The sequence below is a fragment of the Polypterus senegalus genome, chromosome 9 (assembly GCF_016835505.1).
Source record: "Polypterus senegalus isolate Bchr_013 chromosome 9, ASM1683550v1, whole genome shotgun sequence".
NCBI classification, from domain to species: domain Eukaryota; kingdom Metazoa; phylum Chordata; class Cladistia; order Polypteriformes; family Polypteridae; genus Polypterus; species Polypterus senegalus.
The window spans coordinates 98,514,112-98,538,086 of NC_053162.1; the positions used below are offsets into that span (position 1 = coordinate 98,514,112).

Here is a 23,975-nt window from a genome sequence, read left to right on the forward strand (position 1 = left end):
GACTGTGCATTATAGATGGTATCTTTTTTGTCCAACAGGAACAGATGTTTAGTGTCTTTTCTGCATGCTGCATTATAATTCCAGAAAAAAAACAACAATCACATATTATTGTATCAGTGTTTCAAAATAATATTTAAATATAAATTTCATTATAATGCACTTTGTTAAACTGACAATACTCATATTTATAATAAACAGTTGCCACTCAGGAAAACATAGCCTCCATTTTACCTAATGCTACAGCACTCACAGGGACTTGTTTTGCGTTTTACAATAATACAAAGTGTCAAATAACGGTTTGTGCCTCAATAAAATTTCTGATAAATAGTGGAATACTTCCCAACATAAAAAACATCTGTTATGTCAAAGCAATGTAGAGTGGCCTGGCATACCTTGGGGAAAAGAAAGGACAGTAATAGTTGGCCCCATAGTATTTACAGATTATTTTGGTGCCAAAAACCTGTTTTGGTGAAAATGGGAAAGAAATGAGCTCAGTTTCATTATTAATCATACTTTGAAATTATTTCATAAAAATTACCTCTTTTGCGTGTCTTAATCCTCTTTCCCAAGCACTCTCTGCTGGAGGTTCAATGGGAGGAGGAGGAGGAAGAACTTCTTCAACCACAGGTCCACCCTACAATTAAAAAAAATAATCACTTAAAATGTAATGGCATCTTGTGTAAAGCAAAAGAGATCAAACATAATGCAGAAGTTTCTCCAACTGCAAATTAGCATTACTAAGAAAAACGACGATATACTGACAAATGCAAGTTTGTTACAGTATCACACAGTACATTCACTGCCATAAGAATCTTTTCACTTGTATATTTGTGTTGGAGGAGGTGGTTACTTGTGTTGATGCCCTACTAATTTATTAATTGTTAACAATGAAATTTAAAAAAATAGGAACAACATAGTACCATTCTCAGGTTAATGTGATATACATAAATTTACATCTTTTGTGTTATAAATCTTGATGTTTGCATTTAGCCTCTTTTTTAGTTAAGACCATTATTTCTAAGGACGAAGGCACAGGCTCTTTCCTGATACAGACAAAAACAGACATGAAGCATGGTCAGTAAGCTTGCAATAATTTATCATCAGGGACAGAGCAATGTTTGTAGCACTACTGCATACTTACAAAGTTAATTAACATACAGTGGCTTTAAAATAAAAAATAATCTGCAATTAAAATGAAGTATTTCAGTTTTTAATTGTTCAATTCAGATAATTGTTATTACAAGTATAAAATACAGAACATCTTTTTTGGTCAGTATTTGCATTAATGTAAAGTACACATAAACATTTCAAAGATTGTAAGAGCCATTTGTATAACATGTAAATGCTTGTATTAAAGTATAAGTATCAGTTGATTAATCATGCCTTTATGTACAGTAAGTAAGTGCTCCATTAATCTGTCCTGTTTCTAACTTTAATGCTGTAAAGGGGTTGGGTCAGATCATTGCTGCTGAGCAGGACATGGAGCAACAGTTTTAGTTTGGATATATTTACATAGGTTTACAGCAAAGAAAATAGCATTTTGGAAATATGTTAGGCTTAGTTTAATAAGTTTATTATGTTCTTTAATTTACCTATGTTTTGTAATAAATTTTAAAATCATATGGAAGAAGTTATGCGTAGATCTTAGTAGTAGTAGTTGTACCACTATAGAAACTGAATACCGTGGCCCGTCAGAGGTTTATTTTACTCCTAATGAACCAACCTTAGTTTGTTTTTTTTTTTCTCCCCTCCTCTGTGCCAACTAGTCAACTAAACAAATTCTGGAATCAAGAACTTCATCTACAGGCACATCCTAAATCTACAATAATTACTATGACCTGTTTATTTGCTTTTGTATCTTTTAATTAGATTTAATAACATAAAACTGTCTCTACTTATTGTTTTGCCACTAGCTATTTACACAGGCCTTAGTCAAATGCAGATACAGTATATAATGTATTGTAATGGCCGACTCACTCTCCAAAACTGGCAGCTACACCACCAAGGCTTGTAGTGTGGCAAGTTGAGGACGTTAGACCCGGCAAGCCGTATTTCTATATAAACATCCCCCAATCCCCGATCAAAAATAAGCCAAAAAACAAACAGTATGTAAAATAATAAAGTGAGTATAAATTGATAAAGAAATAAATGAACGAACACCAAACTATATATATATATATATATATATATATATATATATATATATATATATATATATATATATATATATGTATGTATGTATGTATATATTTAGTTTTTTTTTTTACTAGCAAAATAGTTTTCCACTCGTGCTAGTTTTGGCTTGAGTAATTATCTCTACTGGCAGTATGAGGCGATTTCTTAACCCTACAGAAGTTGCACAGGTTGTCCAACTTCTCCAGGATGGCACATCCACACGTGCTGCAGCAAGAAGGTTTAATGTGTCTCCCAGCACAATCTCCAGAACATGGAGGAGATTTCAGGAGACTGGCTGCTATTCTCGGAGAGCTGGACAGAGCCGTAGAAGGTCCTCAACCCATCAGCAGGACCGATACCTGCTCCTTTGTGCAAGGCGGAACAGGCTGAGCACTGCTCGTGCCCTACAGAATGACCTCCAGAGGGCCACTGGTGTGAATGTCTCTACCCAAACAATCAGGAACAGACTTCATGAAGATGGCCTGAGGGCCCGACGTCCTGTAGTGGGCCCTGTGCTCACTGCCCAGCACCGTGGAGCTTGACTGGCATTTGCTCAAGAACACCAGAATTGGCAAGTCCGCCACTGGCCTGTACTTTTACAAACGAGCAGGTTCACCCTGAGCAGCTGTGATAGACGTGAAAGAGTCTGGAGAAGACAAGGAGAACGATATGCTGCCTGCAACGTCGTTCAATATGACAGGTTTGGTGGTGGGTCAGTGATGGTCTGGGGAGGCATATCCATGGAGGGACGCACAGACATCTACTGCGTAGGAAATGGTGCTCTGACTGCCATAAGGTATCGAGATGAAATCCTTGAAACCATTGTCAGACCCTACACTGGTGCAGTAGGTCCTGGTTTCCTCCTATTGCACGACAATGCCCTGCCTCATGTGGCAAGAGTATGCAGGCAGTACCTGGAGGATGAAGGAATTGAAACAACTGAATGGCCTTCACGATCCCCTGACTTAAACCCAATAGAACAACTGTGGGACATTATGTTTCGGTCCATTAGGCGCCGCCAGGTTGCTCCTCAGACTGTACAACAGCTCAGGGATGCCCTCATACAGATCTGGGAGGAAATGCCACAACACACCATCCGTCGTCTCATTAGGAGCATGCCCGACGTTGTCAAGCATGCATACAAGCTCGTGGGGGCCACACAAGATACTGAAAAGCATTTTGAGTAGCAGAAATTAAGTTGACAATTAAGTTGACATATATATATATATATACACATATATATATATATATATATACATATATATATATATATATATATACTACATACATACCTATCTACATCATATATACACACACATACATACACACACACACACACACAAATTATATATATGTGTGTATGTATGTATGTGTGTGTGTGTGTGTGTGTATATATACACATACATATACTTGTGTGTATGTTTGTATGTGTCTATATATGTGTGTGTGTGTATAGGTTTGGTCACTGAGTGCAAGGGAAAAATAAATTATAGTCTATAAGTTATTAAACAGTAAAACATTAACGTTTTAAGAAGTACAGGTACATTGAAATTACATTTTCTATGTGAACGCTCAAATTTGTGCCTCTGGTAATGTGCCTTACCGGCATTTAAAGAAAATTATTTTGTGTCCTCTGCAGTGTTAAGAGAGAAAGGCTTTGGTTTGGGATAAAAGGAAAAAGGTGTAAAGAAAGGAAAGTTGCCTTTTTCTTTTATATAGTATAGAGAGATGTGTTCGATGACGTTATGATCGCCTTTTGGGGACAGTCGCGTGGGTCTTGTGTAGACTGGTGAGACGCCCCGCCATTAATCGGCTGTGATGGCATTGTCAGTCCTCCACTCCTGTGCGCGTCTTCATAATCCGAGCTGAGGACCTCATAATCGTATACGCATAAAAAGAAAGTGTGAATCGCCTTAATATTATTTTGCCGTGGTGTAGAAAAGGGGTCCCGTGTTTGCACTTGTCTGGGCTATAGCGCAGGGGGAGGATGAAAAAAATTAAAAGTGCTCACTTTGACTTAAGGCAGAAGCGCAGTCAGCGTCTCAAAGGCCGGCACAGCTATGCACGCGCACTGGCTGCTCGACTTTTGCTGGGCAGGAGACCCCTTTTGTACACACAGTCATGATATCAAAAGTCTCAGCGCTCTTTGGAGGTAATTCATATATTATATATATAGCAAAATACCCGCGCCTCGCAGCGGAGAAGTAGTGTGTTAAAGAAGTAATGAAAAAGAAAAGGAAACATTTTAATAATAACGTAACATGATTGACATTGTCATGAGTGTTGCTGTCATATATATGCCTGCCTAAATAAGTCACCCTCGCTTTGCTCTTACTTTATTTACCGTTCATTTAATCATGGCTAGTCGCGGAAAAATTATAAAATGGAAGGAGGATGGCTTTACCAAAACAATTATTGATGGCGAATCGATTATTCATAAAGCTTGAATTGGTGATCTGTTTTTCTGTGTTAACCTCATATTTTTTCATACTTCTTCACAAACTAAGGTGGTGCGAGGGTAAAATGAATCGGGATGCACTGATCAATGTAATCGGTGTACCAGGAAATCATGCATTAACAAAAGCTCCCCTTTGCTTGTAATGCAAAGTGTGATTAAATGAATTATTTTTTAACGCGTTATGGAGCACATGCATCGAAACTTCTCAGCTGTGCTTGTGCTAAGAAAAGGAAAGATTTTAAAAGTAACACGATTGTCAATGTGACCTTTTGAAAGTAGTGCCTGGAGGATTCAGTGTGGAGAAACTCTAGAGACAGCGTGTGTATTAACTTGTGGATTTTTCTGTGAGTATTTGGTGGCAGTCGAAGTTGCTTCGGAAGACTACGTTAGCCGCGGAGCTCAGCTCAGAGCGAAATGAGATAAATGGGAGGGGAGATGATGACGTGACTCCCCCACCTGCCTTAACTGTCAATCCCCCACAAACACAGTCTCGGAATTTGCATAAGCACACCCCTTCACCTACAATTTTAACTTAGTTACAAAGTGATCAAAACTCTCGTTTATATCCTGCGTCCTCTCATTAAACTTGTATCCCGCTTTCCCATGGGTATGTGAAATGCCAGCGTAGCCTGTCTATGAACTTAATTTAAAGTTTAGGTTTACACCTTGCTTTCTTTCCAAGGTAGCAGCACTCATGAATATGGTAGTATATGTCACTCGCTCGCTTCTTATTGTTTCGCTGCCTTCTCAATTATATAATGCATGTTTTCTTAAGTGCTTTTTGGAGGTCTTCCTGGTTTTCTACGCACTGCGTTGACAGTCAGTTCACGTGATTACGCGCCAAATTTCAGCCTTCTACCTACACGGGAAGTTGGAGAATTAGTGATGAGTCAGTGAGTGAGTGAGGGCTTTGCCTTTTATTAGTGTATATATATATATATATATATAGATAGAGATATATAGATAGAGATATATATATATATATATATATATATATATAGATAGATAGATAGAGATATATATATATAGATATATATAGATAGATATGAGAACAACACTCATATCAATGACAAAACAATTACATTAACAATCATGTTATGTTATTTTTAAAATTTTTTCTTTTCTTTTTCGTACCTTCTTTAACACACTACTTCTCCGCTGCGAAGCGTGGGTATTCTGCTAGTGTATATATATATATATATATATATATATACACACACAGTGGAACCTTGGTTCATGAACGTCTCGGTACACGTACAACTCAAGTTCGCCAAACTTTTGCCTCAGTTCACGACCACACACTCGGTATACGAACAAGCCAGTTTCCCTTTCGGTTTGTGTGCACCGATGATTTCCGCATGTGTTGCATTGTTCTCGGTTAGACGTGCCTGCCTGCCTTCCTGTGTGTGCCTGCCTGCCGATTACTGTATTTAAGCACGTGTTGAGCCGCTCACTCCCTGTTCATTGTTCTCAGTCAGACGTGCGTGCTTTACCTGTGATATCTTTGTGCTCTATATTTCGTGGGCTTTTGCAGTTAACCATGGCTTCTAAGCAAGTGAAGAGTGGTGAGAAGAAATTTTTGAAGAAAGAAATTATTTAAAAATTTTTCTTGTATTCCCGAAACTTCTGGGGCTCGAGGAGCGTGACAAACATCAGGTTTTCGTGGTCTTGAAATCTGGTCTGTGTCTGGCAAATAATATTGTCCAGAATCCTGCCATGGAGTTGGCTGTAATGCGCGCGACGATCTTTCGCTCGGAGCATTTGCGGTGCGTTCAGTGGCCCCATAGAGTTCCTCATATCGGCTTCTACCCAAACAATGGGTATGAATACGGTGACGCTGCCACACACCTGCTAGAGGGCCCGACTGACACTAACTCAAAATCTGATTGGTTGAAGCAACAGGTTAATCAACATTTATTCTGTGTTAAGAGTGCCTACACAACGGATTGTGAAAGCCTCTCTGCCTGGCAACAAATTATGGCTGAAATGTGATTGGTTAAATGCTTTATATCTAAACTCCTCCCACGGCTATCGAGCTGCAGTATATTACAGTACAGTATATGGACGAAAATACGTTCCAGTTATGACCATTACGTGTAGAATTTTGAAATGAAACCTGCCCAACTTTTGTAAGTAAGCTGTAAGGAATGAGCCTGCCAAATTTCAGCCTTCTACCTAAAGGGGAAGTTGGAGAATTAGTGATGAGTGAGCGAGTGCTTTGCCTTTTATTAGTATACTAGCAGAATACCAGCCGCAGCGAGAGTAGTGTGTTAAAGAAGTTATGAAAAAGAAAAGCAAACATTTTAAAAATAACGTAAGATGATTGTTAATGTAATTGTTTTGTCATTGATATGAGTGTTGCTGGCATATATATATATATATATATATATATATACACACACACACACACACAGACACATATATAAACATATATATAAACATATATATAAATATATATATATACACATCTATACACATATATATATACAGTTATATATATATATATATATACACATATACACACATACATATATATACATATACATATATATATACAAATCTACATATATATCTACATATATATATATATTAGGACTGATTAAAAAATTAATCCAATTAATTAGAGGCTGTGTAAGAATTAATCTTGATTAATCGTATGTAATCGACACGAATTTGCCCCAAATCGTAAATGTTTTTTTTTTTTATTTAAAACGGTTTTAGTGGGCTTACAGAATCAAATAATAGACATGGACATGAATATTGTAAACTGAAGCTGTTTTAATTTCTGAAAAAAAGCCTTTAAACTGCATTTGAATTCAAAACAGAAACAAAAATATCATCCCTGGTTAAAATTGGGCAGACTTAAAAATAAAGTGGTAGTTTAAGTACTTTAAGTACATTTTCAGAATAGTATTGTCTTTAAATAATAATAACCAAAATTTCACCATAAAGTGCAGTTTTTCTTCTTAAAAAAAATAAGTCAGAAACATAAAAGGTAATTTGACCAGCTTACTCTTTAAACTCTGAGTAACATTAGCCAAAATTATTTTGTACATTAGGCTAAAACAGTGTGATCATTGAACATTTTGTAATTAGATGTATTTAGAATTACTAACGGTCACGGAAGTCCAATGATCCCCAGTAAGAGCCACAAAGTCCGCTTTCTGTAATGCATCTAATTTTGCTTGCTTTTCAGTGTGCACAAAACCATGCTTTTATCAAGGCTTCGGAAGTCGAAATGATCAGTCGAGGAACGCGCTTTATTCCGACTCTAACATTTTTGTAGCTGTGATGTGTGCATCAGTGTAATGGATGTACCAGGAAATCATGCATTGACAAAAGTTCCCGCTTGCTTGGAATTGAAAGTGTGATTAAATGCGTTATTTTTAACGCGTTATGGAGTACATGCATCGAAGCTTCTCAGCTGTGCTTGTGCTAAGAAAGGGAAAATTTTAAAAATAACGTAACATGATTCTGCGTTAACCTAATATTTTTCATACGCCCCAAACCAAGGAGATGCTAAGGTAAAATGAATCGGTAGCGCAGATATAGTCAGTACATCCCTCTCGAATCGAACCTCGAATGTCAGCGTTAGAGGCGAAGACTCTACAATTGTACAAATGTACTGTAGATCGGGGTATATATATACATTTAAATATATACCCGCGTATCGCAGTGGAGAAGTAGAAGTTATGAAAAGAAAAGGGAACATTTTAAAAATAACGTAACATGATTGTCAATATACAGTAATTGTTTTGTGAGTGTTATTGAATGTTGCTGTCATCAAGGATTTGATTATCATTATTTCTTTCAATCAGGCTCGTATTTGTAGGATGTGTTCAAGTTACATTCCGTGTTTGTCAATCGCTGTAAAGATAAGAGGTTTCATTCATCGATTAGTTCCTTACTGCATCAATAAACAGCTCGTCTTCCTTTTATCTGTGATGTGACAAACTGCATGCACGGGTTTTTTTTACACTGTCTTCCTTTAGCAGGACATTCACTTTTTCCACCCGGTGCTTTGTTTCCGCAGTAGCTGCACTTATGAATATGATTCTATGTATAAGACGCTTATATTTTTTGCTGCCTTCTCAATTGTGTAATTCGGTTTTGTTCAGCACTCTTTGGAACTGTTGCTTTTGTCTGTGCACTGCGCCAGTTCACGTGAGCCGCTTGGTGTTCTTGCATCGAAGGTTCCCAGCTGTACTGGTGCCATCTCGTAATGTCAGCTAAGACCCGCACTTAAAACTTTCTCTCGCAGTTTCAATGAGTTTGTGCCAAACACCACCCTGACCATCTCATCTTCCTCTGCATAAGCACAGTCCTTCACACGTGAATATTTACCGGCAGTGTTTGTATTGGATTGCCGCTGATGGACGGCCTTATATGGGCAGGCACTAAATTACAAACGCTAGTGGTAGCCTATGAACTTAATTTAATATAAACTTACGGTTCACGCCGTGCTTTGTTTCCGCAGTAGCTGTACTTATGAATATGCTTGTATGCATCATTTGCTTCATAATGTTTTTCTGCCTTCTCAATTGTGAAATGGCGCTTTGCGCTGATCGCTGTTTGGAGTTCTTCCTTGTGCTCTACGACTTACGTAGGAGGCGTGATGATGTCACACTAAACTCCTCCCAGCGCCATCTCCAACTCAAGACTCCATTACATTATATGGGGAAAAATAGCTTCCAGTTATGACCCTTATGCGTAGAATTTCAAATGAAACCTGCCCAACTTTTGTAAGTAAGCTGTACGGAATAAGCCTGCCAAATTTCAGCCTTCTACCTACACGGGAAGTTGGAGAATTAGTGATGAGTCAGTGAGTGAGTGAGTGAGTGAGGGCTTTGCCTTTTATTAGTACAGATATATATATATACACACACACACAGTATATATATAGTGTGTGTGTATATATATATATATATATATATATATATATATATATATATATATATATATATATATATATATATATGTATATATATATATATATATATATATATATATATATATATATATATATATATATGTGTATATATATATATATATATAGTGTATATATATATATATATATATATATAGTGTATATATATATATATATATATATATATATATATATAGTGTGTATATATATATATACTGTATACTGTATACAGTGTATATACAGTGTGTATATATATATATATATATATATATATATATATATTATAGTAAGTTGGAGGGGTGATCGCACCACAAGAGGACACAGACGCCCCTGGGAATACCCCTGAAACACAGACTACCCTCACATTGCTCCTTACTTTCTCACTTGCACTATAACGTGTAATACAAGCCTAACACGATACTCCACTAACTTAAAAGCCTTGTGCAGCACCTGTCAGTTTTGGAATTGATTCTTTTGCTTTTATCTCTCTCTCTCTCTCTGACATTCTCTGCTCCTAGCGGAACTGTCATCTCTGACTTGTCATGGAGCACATTTAAGCTTTTGAAAAAGAGACAAATGTTTGTTTGCAGTGTTTGAAAAATATTCCTGTTTTCTACAACCTCCTGTGTCTCCGTGCAAATCTCTGACCCAAGGGTGACCATCCATCTATCCATCCATCCATCCACCCACCCAACCCCACACACACACACACATAAACACACACACACACACACACACACACATACATACACCTGTATATATATATACCTACATAATTATATCTCAATCATACACCAACCAACCCCGATATAACATTCAACCCCAGAAGTGTCCGGTGGAAAGTAATAATAAAAAGAAAAAAAGTTAATATACAATACAAATCATTACTGAACACAAACTCAATTAAGACACAAAGAAATAATTAAACTCGCATAAAAGTCCAGAAGATTTAACAGAAAACGGATAATGTTTGTGAACCTGGTTCAGCTGGAAGAATTGTCCTACAGAAAGTAATACATAGATGAAAATGATGTCTTACTCCTCTCCCCAAACAACAAGAAACAGTCTCACTGTGTTCATCCTCGGTATGTGGCATAATCCAGAACCCCGGGGTTTTGTGATGCAAAGCCGTTGAAAGTGGCAGGTAGACAAAGGTGTGAATGATTTGAATCGGTGTTTTCTCCTGTCTCTTTAATGAAATGGCAGTCTAATGGAACTTCTCCCCGCCCACCATCCCCCCCCACTTCTGTCCATTTAAATAGCAGATGATCAGATGCAGGTAATGGAACTGACAGGGCCAATTATCGTTAACGGCCATGGTTCCACATGTAACGACGTGGGTTGGTTCCATGCCCCCATCTTGCCTCTGGGAACCCTTGAACCCGTCACTGTCGGTAATGTTACCGATGAGCTAAGCAGTGAGGCAACAACGTAGCAAGGGGATGGTGAAAAAGTGCAAAGTGCTTTTATTAAAACAATCAACAAAACAAGGTGTTCAATTTAAAGTGCAGTGCCTTCAATAAGTCAATAAATAATTCATAAAACAGTTGTGCAATCATGGAGGTTAAAATCAATAGAAAAAGTCTTCTTAACAACAACAAGGTTAAAATACAGCAAAAAGTATTCTTCTCAAAACAACAACAAGCCCGGTGCCTTTTTACCTCCGGCTCCCCTGCTTCCCCCGTCTGGGCTTCTCAACAGGGGAGTCGCTCTACCTGCAGCTGGCCTTCTCTCTCTACTCGCAACTGGTCGGTTGCCTTTCCGATCCCTGGCTCCAGTAGGCACCACCAAATAGCGACTTGGGATTGCTCAACGACCAGGACTCTCACGCTGGGGACACCACATCCCAAGTCCCAACTCACGCGGCCTTACGCGGAGAGTCATCCGCCTTCCGGTCACTACCGCCCTTCATAATAAACTCTGCGGGAGTGACCACTACTACTACTCTTCGGGTGTTGGCCTAACACCCAAGCTCCCTGATCAGCTTCCGGGAGCCTGCACTCGCTCGCTCGTTCTCGAACACTGACTTTCTCTCTCTCCCACTGCTTCCTGCTTTCCTCCTGCAACCTCCCATCCATTCTCTTTTTCTCCCCCCCCTTAGCCGACTCGTGCCTCTATTTAACTAGAGGGCATGGCAGCTGTGGCATATCAGCAGCCACATGAACAATCACGGATGTGGACTGTTTCTCACCTGTGAACTTAGGTGAGAAACACCCAAATCGCAAATCACCCCAAGAACTGCTTCAGACGCAAAACCACCAATCCCCCTCACCAAGCCGTGAGTGCAGTGATTATTTATTTTAAAAGCATTCCTTTGACAGGAGCTGTGGACCCGCTATACCACACCACAGTGTTATTCTTCCCCCCCATTGTTTCCAGGGGAGCATATTTACATAGACACACACACCATTTAAACAGGACAAAGCTATGAAAGACAGTACTCTGCACAAAATACATTTACAACGACATTAATCATATAGCACCGCTACAGTATGTACTGTATATTTATTTTTATATAACTGTTAATTAGATCTGGTTGTTCTCTTGCCATCTTTATGTATAAGCCTTTTAAATAGAAGACAATATGAAACTGCTTCTGATAATAGTGAAAGTTTGTTTTGCTCTTTAGTGTTCAAGTTTTGTTTAACAATGCCCAGGTTATTTGTCTGTTTAGTACACTTACATCTATTAGAAATTGTTGTAATATTAATTAATGATAATATCCAAATAACTATGGTATATCTTTATTGTTTTGGTTGATTAATCTGTGGAAAGTACCTTGAGTTGCATGTAAATGTATGATAATGTGCTATGAACATAAACTAATAATAGTGACTTTAACACGTCAGAATCTTTAGTCCTGCTAAAAGTGGCACTTAACAGGGAGTCTCTGCTATACAGATCAATTCTGAAAAAGTTAACAATCTAGTGGTTAGATGTGTATGGTGTATGTGCCCAAAAAAGAAGTCTAACTGCATTCTTGTACCATTGTTCGCGGACAAAAGTGTCAACAGGCATTTTTCATTGCATTACACGTGTAATTTGTAAGCATGCCCTTGTCGATCAAACAGAGGAAGCTCTGCAGTCTACTTGTGACTTTATGCTGTAGGAAGATAAGTAAACAAATCAAGGTAAATAACATTCGATCTGGCTTTTATATAAGAAACATAAATTTTCTTATGTAAAGACCATCACAAAACATAATGACGAACGGAATTTGCACAATACATTGGTTAGCTCTGTAAGCCGTAAGGACAGGTGTGGGGCAGACTGATTAGCAGGATTGCCAGCTTTCACCTTTACGCCTGGTGCAGCTGCGTTGTTCCTATATATGAGTGGACGTTACTTACGGGGAGGGCTTCTGTTCTCTTTCTCCAAACTGAGTTCACCTCTGTTATAGCTGGTCTTTATTTGAAAACAGCAGTGTCAGACTGGGGTGAGCGTGAACGCGACTGAGAGAATAAAACTGAATAAATAAAAAAAAAAAACACTAACCTTTATAAGCACGATACATTTACACTGGCTGTTACAGACTCAAATCAAATGTATGTTTTGATTGTATAATAGTAACAATAAGAGCAGCTCACTACTCAAAATGTTTATTTTGGGACACGTGAAGACTCGAACCCAGGATATTCTGAATAGGAGTAAGCAGTTCTTACCGCTCCACTACCAAAGAAGTCATGACAAAAAGCCACACTAACCCAATTCCTTTTTCTTCAGTTATAGTCTTGAATAAAAGCGCATTTGTTATGTTATACTTGCACCTTTTGAGAAAGTACTTATTTACACACATTATACACTTCAAGTCAAAATTTTGTCACTATACTTTTGCCATGTTTTAGTACTGTCTTTTAGTTATGTGTTCAAAATTTCTGTCATCCTACACTTACATAGACAGTAGATCTTTTCAGACATAGAACACAAATGAAATGCATGTGTTCCAAATAATGATATATTTTTTAGCCTATACAGCTCTAGGTACCTGACTCCCTGATAAAATGCCAGGCAAATTCAGTGTGACTGATACATAAAATGCATTTAAAAATATAAAAAACATATATTATGTATTTTACACATTCAATTACTGTAGACTAGTGTTCAATAGGAGAAATTTGTTTATGAAAAGAACTGACATCAGCACTCAATTAAAAGAGGCTTTTGCTTCAAAGGCCTGATAGTGTGAGCAGTTCTAAGATTCAGAGCAGATAAGATTGGAACAAGTGTAAATACTACAATGCAAACAAAAATGTATGTTAATGACCAATGACTGCTCAAGTGCCAATTGTACAAATATGGTAATTAGTATCTGCAATAAAATAACTAAGAATAATAAATAATTAAGGAGTGATTAACTGACTTTGAAAATTAAGGCAGATGACAGGCTCACACTGTACCTTACAGAACAGCATAGAATAAACAAAAATGTAACAGAATTTTTCTATAATTTTCAGAGGAATTATTCCAAAACATGAAAGTAGATCAACTACCTTAAGTAAAGAAAAATGGTTCTGTGACAGATAAACACCATGTCAGAAAGTGACCTGTTTGGACTCTGTGAATTCCGTGCCACAATACAACATAGTCTAATTTCATGAGATCTATCACATTAACTGTCTAGTTCAAAGAATTAATGCCAATCAGTGCTTTTATGTCTTGATATAAGGAAAGGGAAAGCGTATCCTGTAGGTAAGTCATACAGGCTACTTTTTTTAGTAATCTTTATCACAATAAAAATTATGACCCCAAGTGTCTTCCTTTTTGATATTTTGGACCAAGGACCTGTAGGAAACTGAAAATTTTACTTACAAAAAGGATACTGGATTTAACAATCTATAGCACTTACCCAAGGAGTTGTTGGGATTAATGGAAGAGGTCCTGCTGGTGGACCACCATTAGGAGAGAAAGGGTCTGGTTTGGTAATGAGAGAATAATTTCCTTTATCATTTAAACCAGGATGAATAAACCTGCAATTCATTCCCCATGTACAGTGGCCTAAAATAAAAAAAGAAAAGTATCATTCCAAAGTCTGTTTCAAAAAATTTTTCTAACAATCTTTTTTCTTTATAGGGCCAATAGTGGCAAACAGCACATTTCAGGATTACCAATCATACACAACATACCAACCATTGTTAATAATGGAACACAAATTTTCAAATTAACTTCACATGAAGGTCTTTGGAATGGAGGTAAGAAACTGGGAATAACTAGAGTATACTTTTCTAGATTTCAGAATGTGAGGCAGCTATTACATCTTGCAAAAATTATACAAAAGTGATTATTTTAAGACAAGAACATCCTACTTTTAATCATGAAAAAAATAACCCAGGGCTTTTTTTTTGCTTTTATATTAAGAAAAAAATGTTTACTTGGTAAGTTTGATATTTTTCAAGTCATGTTTATTTCTTCACAATAATGGTATACATTAGTTTACCACATGAAATGGCACTTTAGCCTGTTCTTGCTTCTTATAATGCACCCTATACATACCAGGTATTGAGCATTTTAAAGAAAAGCCTGAAAGCGTATCAAACACATAATTTTTCAAGCCAAAAATGTTATTGAGTATCTCACACATATTGCAAGACAGCATACTCATGTTTTTAAGAAGGTTAAAAAGCAGAAAGCAAACCACTGCTTTGAGATTCAGCCATTTAAAAAAAAAAAAAAAAAAGGACTGGCTATGGACTTCCCTTCATTTGCTTGTCTTCCTCTCTAACACCATTTCAGCTCCAATGGCATAGATTCAGCTTGGAAAGTCACCGCCAAGCTCAGTTTCTTAACATTATTGAATGCTACTGCCCAGATCTGAAATTCTGTCTCTGTTCTGTAGACAGACAGTAATGCAAGTGACGAGTACTGAGTAGAAGTTATTAGGAACCATTGGACAAGCCATCAATCCCCTAATCCAATTATCCAGGGCAGCCGAAGCCTATCCCAGCAATTACTGGGTGCAATGTAGTGCTGGGCGATATGACGATATATATCGTGGGGACGATAGAAAAGTGTCTATCGTCCTATTTCTCTTCTATCGTTTGTATCGTTTCTAACCTAATTTTATCAATTACTAAAGAAAATATTGCATTAAATAAGCTATGACAAATGAATGATAATGTCTTGTCGCTATGCAATGTATACTCTACCCTTTATATAAGTGATAATCAAAAATAAAAATGAACTTTTTCGCAAAGAAACTCCATCTTGTGGTTTTGTGACAGTTCAGTTAAATGTCACTTCAAAATAAAGTTGCAAAAAAAAGTATGCAATGATATTTTTGTCAAACTTTTAAGAGAATAACTGGAAACGTACTTTATTGTGGGTGGTTTATCGTGATATATATTGTTATTGTGATATAAAATAATCCATATCGTGATATATGATTTTTCCATATCGCCCAGCACTAGTGCAATGTATGAAAAACACCAGGACAAGGTGCCCGTTCATCGCAGAGCCAACAGACACACTCTCATGCCACTTTAGCAACACCAGTTCACCTGAGGTTGATCAGGTTGAAGTTTATCAATTTCAACATAGATGTTTTAACACAGAGTGGTGACGGAGAGTTGTCACTTCTGCTTCACCGGGTCAGGTTTTGCATGGACTTTGTATGTTTTCCCAGTGTAAAAGAGGGGTGTCAGGGACATCTAGAAATGCATTAATTCGCAGGGTTTAGCTAACAGAAAGCTGAGCGTAGGAGTCACAGTCAGATGATAGGCGATATTAGACTACTGAATTCCAGTATTTTATATGTATTTAACGTAAAAAAACAACTGAAACAATAAACAAACATGCTGTAGATAAACCAATATGGCAGAAAGAAAAGTCTGTCATGAACAGGCAACCACTTCCGGTCGAGGGCTTGACCTTATTAAACTTTCTTACATCCAGTGTATTTACAGATTGATTGACATCAGTATCAATGAACTCACTCATGCAAAAATGTTGCACTCAAGTTTTTTTTTTTTTTTACTAACCATATCCTTCAGAAAAAGTTGCTCATCTTGCATAAAAATAGATAATTGGTTTGTAGTGCTTAAATCTGTTCAATCGTGCACTCTGTCTTTTTCATTGTCTGAGGGTTTGTTTTTCTTTTATATAATTATTTCTGTGCAGAAGATACGCCACAAAAAAGATACTTGACTTTTTCAAAAGACATGCCACGAAAAAGATGACTTGGCTTTTTCAAAAATCTAAGTTTTTTTTTTTTTTTATTAAAAGCACAATTTAGCATTAGTTCAGTTCACATTTATTGCTATGTGTACAAAACACAACGAAACTCACATATGCTCCACTTTGCGTGCATCATGTGCCTCTCCATAACTTGTTATAATGGACACTGCATAGCATTAAGCAAGCATAAAACATTTCCTTACTTTAAGAAAACAGTATCAAACACCTCTCATAAAATGTATTATTCTCAGTTTGCCTTTGTTGTCACAAGCATGCATCAGGCTACATTTCTTAAATCAAAGTCTTTGCTACTTCAAAGTGGACATGTCTTTTCTTTTCAAAGGAATCCTGGTATCCATTGACTCCATTATAAAACACAAAAGTGGGCTAGTTATTTATTTATTTTTTTTAATTATGCAGTATGCTTCACTTTAAAATGCAGTTTCATGTGGCAAGATAATATACATTTTGATTGTGAAGAAATAACTTCGACTTGAGAAATATGGAAATTACTCTTTAAGTTTGTTAATTAAATTAAAAAATATTTTAACTTTTATTACAAAGCTACCATATTGACATTACTCCTGTGGCCATACAGAACAGCAGCTTAGGACTCAGAACATTCAGTAAATCATTTCCTATACTTCATGTTATCTTGATTACATTGCAGAAAGAATATTAAATAAGCAAAATACCATACATATTCAAGCAGATTGTTTTTATCAATTTGCAAGGTAAAACCAATGAGTAACATGCTAGCTTAAACAACAGTGCCCACTTGTGGAAGCTTAAGGGAATTTTTTAAAATTCCATTTTAGTTTAATTAGAAACTGTTAAACACATGAAATTATTGTCATACTTAAAAATTATTTCTAACTCATTAAGGGACATTGCATTTTGGTGTATCACATGATGGAATATAAAGCAGGAAACATGTTTTAAAGGGCAAAGGATGACTAATGCTGTTAGAAAGCCCTTGTGAGTCTTTGAAACTTTGTATCTGAATGGAAAAAAATGTAATGTTAAGAACAGAATTTGATAAACAATGTACCTCTCATGAAAAATTTACAAATGGGACGAGGCCTTATTTTACGATCACTTGGATCTTTAACTTCTCCTTCTTCAAGATCATCATCCTAGAGACAAAAAAAAAAAATACAAGTTTACTGAATTCTCTCCTACAAGCTGTTAAAACTATTTTCAACCAACAAAATGTAATCCCTTATTATTCTGAAATTTGTATTGGTTAAGCTACACAACTATTAGCCACAATGTTAAAATCAATGACAGATGAAGTAAAAAAAAAACATTAATTATCTTGTTACCAGTAACGGCACACTGCACGATAACATGCAGTGAATACGCTTGACTTGAGCATTCATAGTTTTCATACTCTTTCTCTGTACGTTTAAGCATTCGGTTGCTTAGAGGTTATGGCGCTTACTGCTTCCTGAGCAGCTCTTCTTTTCTCCACCCTAGCAGCCCGCTTCTTCTTTTCTTTCGTAGGCATCTTTTTGTGGTAAAACTGATTAAGTCAGTGTTTGTGATGCAATCACTTAGTACATTTTCTTTAAATTTTCACTTAAGCTGGCACTTAAGTCTTCAATCCACCTCAAGAATGATTTAAGATATGAAGTAGTAGGGGAAGTGAAAGCGAAGGTGGTAGGGATGAGAACGGCGCCCGTACGCATGGGCCGCACGGTTGCCCTGCTGGCCTCTGCCGAGAATTGATTCTAGAATAAAATAAAAATAAAAAGAGGAATAACCTTGGAGGTCAATCAACACCCTGAAAGCGGATAGTAGACGTCACATAGTACACGTGTACCAAATGTCAGGTCAATAGTTCAAACAGTTTGTGAGCTACAGGTGATTTCAAATTGTGGACAGACAAACAACCAGCCACGGTAGTCTATTATATATAAAGACAATGGCACTTGTCAAGGGGTGGGATATATTAGGCAGCAAGTGAACAGTCAGTTCCCGAAGGTAACGTTTTAGAAGCAGGAAAAATTGGAAAGTGTTAGGATCTGACTGATTTTGTCAAGAGCTAAATCATGATGGCTAGACAACTAGGGACACATCTCCAAAACGGCAGGTCTTGTGGGTTGTAGTTATTACCTACCAAAAGTGGTCCAAAGAAGGACAACTTATGAACCTCCAAGAAGGTCATGGGCAAAAAGGTTCACTGGTGCATGTAAGAAGAAAAGCCTAGCCCATTTGGTCCATTCCCACAGAAGAACTACCATAACACAAATTGCTGAAAAACATGAGAGAGAGATGTCAGAACATACAGTGCATTGCAGCTTGCTGTAGACTGGTAAGACTGCCCATACTGATCACTGTTCACTGTCAAAAGCGCCTAAAACGGGCACATAAGAGTCAGAACTGGACCATGGAGCAATGGAAGAAGGTGGCTTGATCTGATGAATCACGTTTTCATCAGAATCATGTACACAGAGGGGTGCATGTGCATCATTTACATATGGAAGAATTGGCAGCAGGATGCACTATTGGAAGAAAGTAAATCAATGGCCAGAATATGATGGTCTGGAAAAGTTCTCTTGGGAAACAATGGGTCCTGGAATTCATGTGGATGTTACTTTTACAGGTACCACCTTATCTCAAGTTGCTGCAAACTGTACGACCCTTCATGACAATGATATTCACTGATGGCAGTGGCCTCTTTCAGAACTACAGTATAATGTGCCCTGCTACACTGCAAAAAGTGTTCAGGAATGGTTTGAAGGGGCATAAGAAAAACTTCAGGGTGTTAACTTGGCCTTCTAATTCTACAGATCTCAATTTGATCAATTACGACTGGAAAAAAGGTCCAGTCCATGGAGAACCCACCTTATAACTTACAGGACTTAAAGGATCTACTGCTAACGTCCTCAGAGGTCTTGTGGAGTCCATGCTTTGACAAGTCAGAGCTGTTTTCATGGCATAGACAATATATAAATTTTTCAAAATGCCACCAAAGAGGCATTTAGACTTCATAAACTCCAGAGGTGCTTGTCAAAAGTTGTATTGCACTTAGAAAAGGAATAAATAAGTCAATATTTTTTGTAAACCAACTACACTTTCTGTTAATGTAAACAATCTCTGTCCATTGACAAGTTAAAGTGACTTTTTAAACAACTTTACCATCATTAAATTGCATAATATTTAAACTAATAAATAATAACAATAAAATAAATAATATTTAATACTTCCAGTAATAATACTATTACTTCAAGGCTTCAAGCCCAGGTACATTACACAGTATTCACCAAATAAAAATAAAATAAAACAAGTGCAACTTGCGACTGAGTGAGCATGAAGGAAGACGGGAGGTGTGCTGAACTTGGATAGTCTGGCAGCGCAGTGTGGCGGCCGCCAAGCTGGGGGTCTACAGAAAGAAATTTGTGCTGCAGAGGCTCCGCCTGCAACAACAGTGATGGGTGAGCCGGGGAGACAAAAGGTGGTGGGTTGCGATCGGGTGAGGAGAGAGAGAGAGACTGCAATTCAACTTCTATTTTAACGGATTTATTTATTATGGATTTTATCCCTACATTTCACTGGTTATATAGATTTGCTATTTATTTGGGTACTGTATTTTTTAACACTGCACAATGGATTTTACTTTTGACTGTTTTTAATAAAAGCACCTGAGCACTTTCCGCCATCCCCTGGCTTCAATGAGATTTGTCAGCTCATCTCGGTCATAACTATCGATGATGTTGGTTCAGCAGACTCCCATGTGGGAAGAGGGAGTCTGTAAGTGACCGGCATCATCACACTATTACACAGCAACCACGTAAATTACATAGTATTCAAGTATTGGGAGAAAAAAAAAAAAAGTGCAACTTGGCTTGCAGTACTATACAGTACTATAGAAAAGCAGTCACATATTTTAAAATAATAATGGTCCACATCAGACCTTTTAAAACCAAAGTATCGCCAGACAACAGACATGACTCCCTTTTTCGGCAAAAGTTCTTCTGTGTCATCATGTTCAACTTTATCCGCTACAGTTTCAGATTCGAAAAGTTCTCTGTCCATTTTCACTGTGCAATATCTCCACTAACGCATGTACTCTGTTGCATGCGTTTTTAGCGGTGTAGCAGTGAAAAAGGTCCCCCCCTTAAACAGTTTCCTGCTACGCCACGTTGTGGTATAAGAAAAAACCATTTTATAACAAAAAATAAACAACGGTTTTTGGTATGAACCGGTATACCTCCCAGCACTAATATTTATATTTTATTTATTTATATATATATATATATATATATATATATATATATATATATATATATATATATATATATATATATATATATATATATATACACACACACACACATATATATACACACACACACAACCACTGTGCTAAAAAACGTGGGGCACACGTTGCCCATACCACTTGTTCTTGTGTCATGTTTTTTGTTTCTAATCTATCTTTCTTTCCTCCATTAAGAATATTTTGTTATTATTTTGCAGGGTCTCATTCTAACTCAAGGAGCAGGGCTCTTTTAGGGCTTGTTTTGACTACTAAGGGCAGCACATGGCTACTTATGCATATAAATTAATCATGGGGTTCTGCACTGCCAGGGAAGAGGAATTAGTGTTATATATCAGGTGGTAGTACTCAGTATATTGTCATTAAAGTCTGCTAATGTACCCATCAAATGAAAATGCTACAAGTTCACACATGCATGAAACTGATCTGGCAGTGATCTTACAGTAAACATGCATACAAATAATATGTGTGGCTGCTACAGGTCCGTGGTATGATGCTGGTCTTGCAAGACACCGTTGGGCACTTGGAAAAAAATGTTTGTCTAAGCTGTCCACACAAACTTCCAGGATTTCACTGATCAACGTCAGTCAGCACTCATGGTTTTGTTGTCTCACAACATGAGCAGAAAGGCTCATTGACTATAAAGTTGTCTTTCTGATTGATGCTGTGGGGTAAGAACTGCAACAAGTAATACACACATGGTGGTTTGCATTTTCCACCAGACGCACCACCTTGAGCTAGGGTGCTGATTTTCAATTATCCTTTTTTTTTATAAGCTTTAATTCTTTCTACTGATCCCTAATGCAGACATGGTTAGTAAAACATGATCTCTACATCCGTAATACTACACTTTACAGGTCAAGGAAAGTATGGTCAAATGTTTGAAGAAGGTCTAAAGATAAAATGATAGTTATAGTGCAAGACCTAGTAAATCAGTTCTTTTTTTAATATCTTAACAAATCTTTCTTCTCTGAAATTAAGGAGCAGTATTCACCTAATTAAACCCGTACAATTTAACTATTACACTACAAGAAGACGCATTAAGAATTACACACCTTCAAAGAATGAAAAGCTTAATTAAAAACAAATTGCTGATACTTTCTGAGCACTAAATTTAAATATAACTAAAACAGCCAAACTTCTTACTGCATTTAAAGAAATACATTTAGGAGGTTAAAAAAATCAAAAACAAAAAAATGGAAATATTTAAAGATAATCTTTGTAAACAAAATTAAACTTAATTTAGATATGTAAAACTGAAACAAATGTTGTTCAAAAAAGATGGAAAGATGAATGCTATCTAAAGCATATCTTCACCTCCCCAAGGTGTCCTCAACCTGCCCCCTACTCTCATTACAGATCATAATGTCAACTACAAACATTATAGTCCTCAGGGATTCCTGTCTAATCTCCTCTATCAACCTATCCATCACTATTGCAAATAAGAAAGGGCTCATAGCCAATTCCTGATGTAATCCCACTTCCACCTTACACGCATTTGTCACTCCTACTACATACCTCACCAATGTGACACTTCACTTATACAAATCCTGTACCACTCTTACATACTTCTCTGCCACTCCTGACTTCCTCATACAATACCACAACTCCTCTCAAGGCACCCTGTCCTATGCTTTCTCTAGGTCCACAAAGACATCAACACCCTCAGAGTAATATCAGTGAAAGTGCCAGGTAATATAATTCTCAGAAATATTCTCACAAAATCATTTCTTTTTCATAACTTCTTTAACACACTACTTCTCCGCTGTGAAGCACGGGTATTTTGCTATATATATATATATTTTACTTTTTAAATGCATAAAACTACTACCTAATTTTGTTTATTGCATCAAGGCTTTTTGACTTTGTCAGGAATCTGTATTTAATTAAAATAAAATAAAAAAAAAAATTGTACTAAATTATAAAATGCTCTGGTGAAAATTATTACCTTTGTGTTGGTAGGGTCAGTTTTGACTCAGTTATAATTTAAGGTTATAAAACAATAGTTAGGGTCAAAACAAAAATCATAAACACACTTTGAGGGGCTTCTCTCTTTGCCTGTGTGTCTCCTTACCTGAACAAACAAAACAAACTAGAGAAAAATCTGAGAAGCTTGCTCCCATCAGGAATGTCTGGGAAAGGTGGGTGCAGCTTCTTCCACTGATGTTCAACCCAAGGCCAGAGGTAACAGTAGATGAACGTTTTGTCCCTTTCCGTGGAAAATGCCCTTTCCGGCATTGCATGCCTAGTAAGCCAGGGAAATATCGCATAAAAATTTAGGCAGCCTGTAATGCAAAAACTAGCTATGCATGGAATCTGAAGATTTACACAGGCAAACATGCAAATGGCATTCCTGATAAAAAATCAAGGAAAACGTGTAGTCCTCGATATGACTACTGGACTGCTGGGTCACAATATCACATGTGACAATTTCTTTACCAGCTATGACCTTGGACAAGAACTTCTCAGGTGGAAACTTATCATGGTGGGCACAGTAAAAAAAAAAAAAAAGTAAACCTGAGTTACCTGCAGAAATTTTGCAGGTGAAGGACAGGGCTCCACTTTCTTCAAAATTTGCTTTTACAGACACCACCACGGTTTTTTCATATTGTCCAAAAAAACACCGGAGTGTGATACTTATGTCCACTTTTCATAAAGACGCAGCTGTGTCATCAGCAAGTGACAAAAAGCCCATAATTACCTTGGACTATAATAAAAACAAAGGTGGAGTGGACAACCTGGACAAGCTGACTGCCACCTACACTTGCCAGAGAATGACCAGGAGATGGCCAATGGTTGTGTTTTATAACATTCTAGATGTGTCTGCATACAATGCATTTGTGTTGTGGACCCACATTCACCTAGGGTGGAACTCAACCAGAAAAAACAAGTGGAGAATGTTTCTTTAGGAGTTAGGAAGTTCCCTTCCACACCATCAGCAACACAAAGAGCATCAGTGCCAG

The 23,975-nt window shown here is 37.1% G+C and overlaps 1 protein-coding gene across 2 annotated transcripts in view; it reads right to left on the reverse strand.

The window, feature by feature from the left end:
- zc3h18 (zinc finger CCCH-type containing 18) overlaps positions 1-23,975 on the reverse strand; it is a 160,302-nt gene that overhangs the window by 80,771 nt on the left and 55,556 nt on the right. For both annotated transcript variants that reach the window (XM_039763519.1, XM_039763518.1), the window contains exons 4-6: positions 17,782-17,866; positions 14,407-14,555; positions 539-634 (exon numbers count right to left, since the gene is read on the reverse strand). In XM_039763519.1, the coding sequence (XP_039619453.1) occupies positions 539-634; positions 14,407-14,555; positions 17,782-17,866 (330 nt within the window). The remainder of the gene's footprint in view (positions 1-538; positions 635-14,406; positions 14,556-17,781; positions 17,867-23,975) is intronic.